This window comes from Nematolebias whitei, chromosome 23, assembly GCF_014905685.2.
Source record: "Nematolebias whitei isolate Nwh7 chromosome 23, NemWhi1, whole genome shotgun sequence".
Lineage (NCBI taxonomy): Eukaryota > Metazoa > Chordata > Actinopteri > Cyprinodontiformes > Rivulidae > Nematolebias > Nematolebias whitei.
In genome coordinates this window covers 23811263-23814141 of record NC_056520.1, presented here as the reverse complement: position 1 = coordinate 23814141, position 2879 = coordinate 23811263, and the positions used below count along the sequence as shown (strand labels likewise).

Here is a 2879-nt window from a genome sequence, read left to right as displayed (position 1 = left end):
TATATACATACATGTATATTTATGTATGTATATATATATGTATATATGAATAGGAAAACAATATTTAAAACAATTATGTGACCAAATAACTTCAAAAGTTTAAGATTACTTTCATAAAGTTTCATAAAAAATCCATCCAGTGGATGATAAAATATTTTGCTAACTTTCATTCATTCATTCAACCTTTATTCACGCAGGTTAATCCCGTTGAGTCTCGGGAACTCATTTACAAGAGAGACCTGATTTTACCAAAGAGTGATGACAACAGTGGACAACAAAGATGACCATAGATAATCATTAAGGATGCGTACAAAATTAGGTTTTTTGTAACAAGTGAAAATAAAATGGTAATTAAAAGGAAAAGTAGCGAAAAAAACAGCTAGATTATAAGGCGGTTTAGAAAACTAAAAACAGGAACATGTCTGCATTGGTTCTTGCCAAGAACTTAGCAGATTGTTAAAGCCACTTAGAGAGTTCAAGGTCGAGAGCTTCAGATATTTTTGCAAGATATTCCAGGAAACAGGAGTGGAGTAGGAGAAGATCCTTTTGCCAAGTTCAGTCCTCACTGACGGAACACTGCAGGTAATAATGTCCTCAGAGTGCACGCTGTAGCTGCACTCACGCAGAGACATGTCAGAGTCAGAGATTCTTTATTGTCATTCGCACCTCATGTGGTACATGTGGTGGAGCGAAATTATGTACACAGGGTCCCAGTTACATCCAACAATAAGATGTAAAAGAAAAACAATAACATCCAAGATATTAACTAAGAAAAACATCAACTAAATATACACTAAGCACTCATAACATGAAAACATCACGTCGAACATCAACACATGTAGGAGGAGCTGTATGAATGCAGAAGACCAAGACGTAATTTAAAGTAATTTTACCTTAGTGTTCGTAAAATTGAGTGACTTGTACCCTTTCGGTTTTAAAGCTCAATTGATTGTAGCAGCCATTTTGAATTGGGTTGACACACTAAGTTAATGAGTTGTATATCTAACGATTACTTTTGTCAAAACTCATCCAGTGGTTCATAGCATATTTTGCAATAGACACAAACATTGGCAAAATAATAGTGTTCGCCTTTGCCTTTTGGCGCCAGTAATTGCTTTGAATGACAGGTGTTCCTTCAGCAAGTACTTTGTCAGTGCAATGATTTTGTGGAACACTAGATGTTAGCATTTACACGGGTATTTATTTGGTTATGTGAGAAGGTGCCTCAGTCTATTTATGTGCGAGTGTAGTCTGGTTCTTTTCACATTGTTTTAATTAATTTTTTCAAATTTTCTTGCGTACACCCTACGTCCCTCTTGCGTACCCCCAGGGATACGAGTACCCCACTTTGGGAAGTACTGGCTTAGTGTATATGCTAGGGATCCGTCTCAGCTACTACCACACCAAATTTGAGCTATTTATTCATGCAGAATTGACCGAGTTATAGCTACTGTTGTGTTTGATAAGTCTGATCAGCTGTGGCAGCCATCTTGTATCAGGCTGACTGTAAAAGGCAATCAGTTGTAGAGGTATATATAAAGATGATTTTGATTGAGGTTTGTTAAACCCTGTCCAGTGGTTTATGAGATATTGATTGATTTAGCTAACAAACAGACAGCTGAAAATCAAGGTCAATGTTTCTTTATTGTCATGTCATGTGGTACATGTGGTGGAATAAAACTGTGTACACAGGGTCCCAGTTACATCCAACAAAAAGTATAAATTGTAAAGAAAAACTGTAATAAGATATGTGAACTAAGAAATATGCTAAACGAAGAATACACAAAGCACTAGCAGTACAAAAACTTTACATCGAACAACAGCAGCACGAACATGAGTCTGTGTGAGCAGACGAGCACAAATGAAAACAGCAGCATGAAATAAATCAGCATGAGCTCAACAGCACATATTACAACACAAACCTAAACCTGCAGTCAAAGGTAAATATCATATCCTGTCCATCTCCATGTCATAACCTTCTGAATGACTTGCAAAGGGGAGATAAAGATTATGATTTTATTTTGAAATGCCACCAGCAGCAGCAGAGTTCATGAACGGACCACGCCTCTTCCAGCTACTTCCGCCCGTTACAATCAAGGGCTTTATGATTGGTCAATTTCACTGGAGCTGTAATCTGATTGGCTTAAATTACTTATTGGTATGTCGAGACTCCGGAAGCTCCACGGAGCTGTAGGAAAAGCAACGCTATGTTGCTGTAAAATTGTAATACTAAACCAAACTATATTTTTAAAGACTACAGCAGAAAGTTGGACGAAATAAAAACAAAAACAATCCAAGACATAAATGTCTTAACCCAGAAAGAGGCGAGAAACGAAGAGGAAAATCAGCGAACGGCCTTGAACATCAGAAGAACGTTCTCTTTCATTTTGAAGAATCATGGCTCTTGTTCCTTACGTGCATGACTCGTTACCTGTTCTTTCCAAATTCCACAATTCTTCGGCGGAGTTCCGCTTTGTGGACCGTGACCTCCGTCTCGCGCAGGACTGGAAGAAGCTCGGTGTAGCAGCGGTGGTGTGGGACGCTGTAAGTGGCATTAGTAGCAATAAATCGGTCATAAATGAGAATAAAACACTTATAAGTCCTTTCCCTTCACAGGCTGTGGTGATGAGCCTGTATCTGGAGCTGGGAAGCATCGAGTTAAAGGGGAAGAGGGTCATTGAACTGGGAGCTGGCACTGGACTAGTTGGCATTGTGGCCGCTCTGCTGGGTAAGTAAACATCCTTGAAACACATATAAACAGCAGTGTTGCCAGATAGAGCCGAGGTTTTCCAGCCCAAAAATCTGTTAAAAACCGCCCCATCACGCAAAACACCGCCCAATCCACACACACACACACACACACATATATATATATATAT

The 2879-nt window shown here is 38.9% G+C and overlaps 1 protein-coding gene across 1 annotated transcript in view; it reads left to right on the top strand.

The window, feature by feature from the left end:
* The first annotated feature begins 2160 nt into the window (after nucleotides 1-2160).
* mettl21a (methyltransferase 21A, HSPA lysine) overlaps nucleotides 2161-2879 on the top strand; it is a 4057-nt gene continuing 3338 nt past the window's right edge. The window contains exons 1-2 of the mRNA XM_037696304.1: nucleotides 2161-2544; nucleotides 2617-2728. Coding sequence (XP_037552232.1) covers nucleotides 2398-2544; nucleotides 2617-2728 — 259 coding nt within the window. The 5' untranslated portion in view covers nucleotides 2161-2397. The remainder of the gene's footprint in view (nucleotides 2545-2616; nucleotides 2729-2879) is intronic.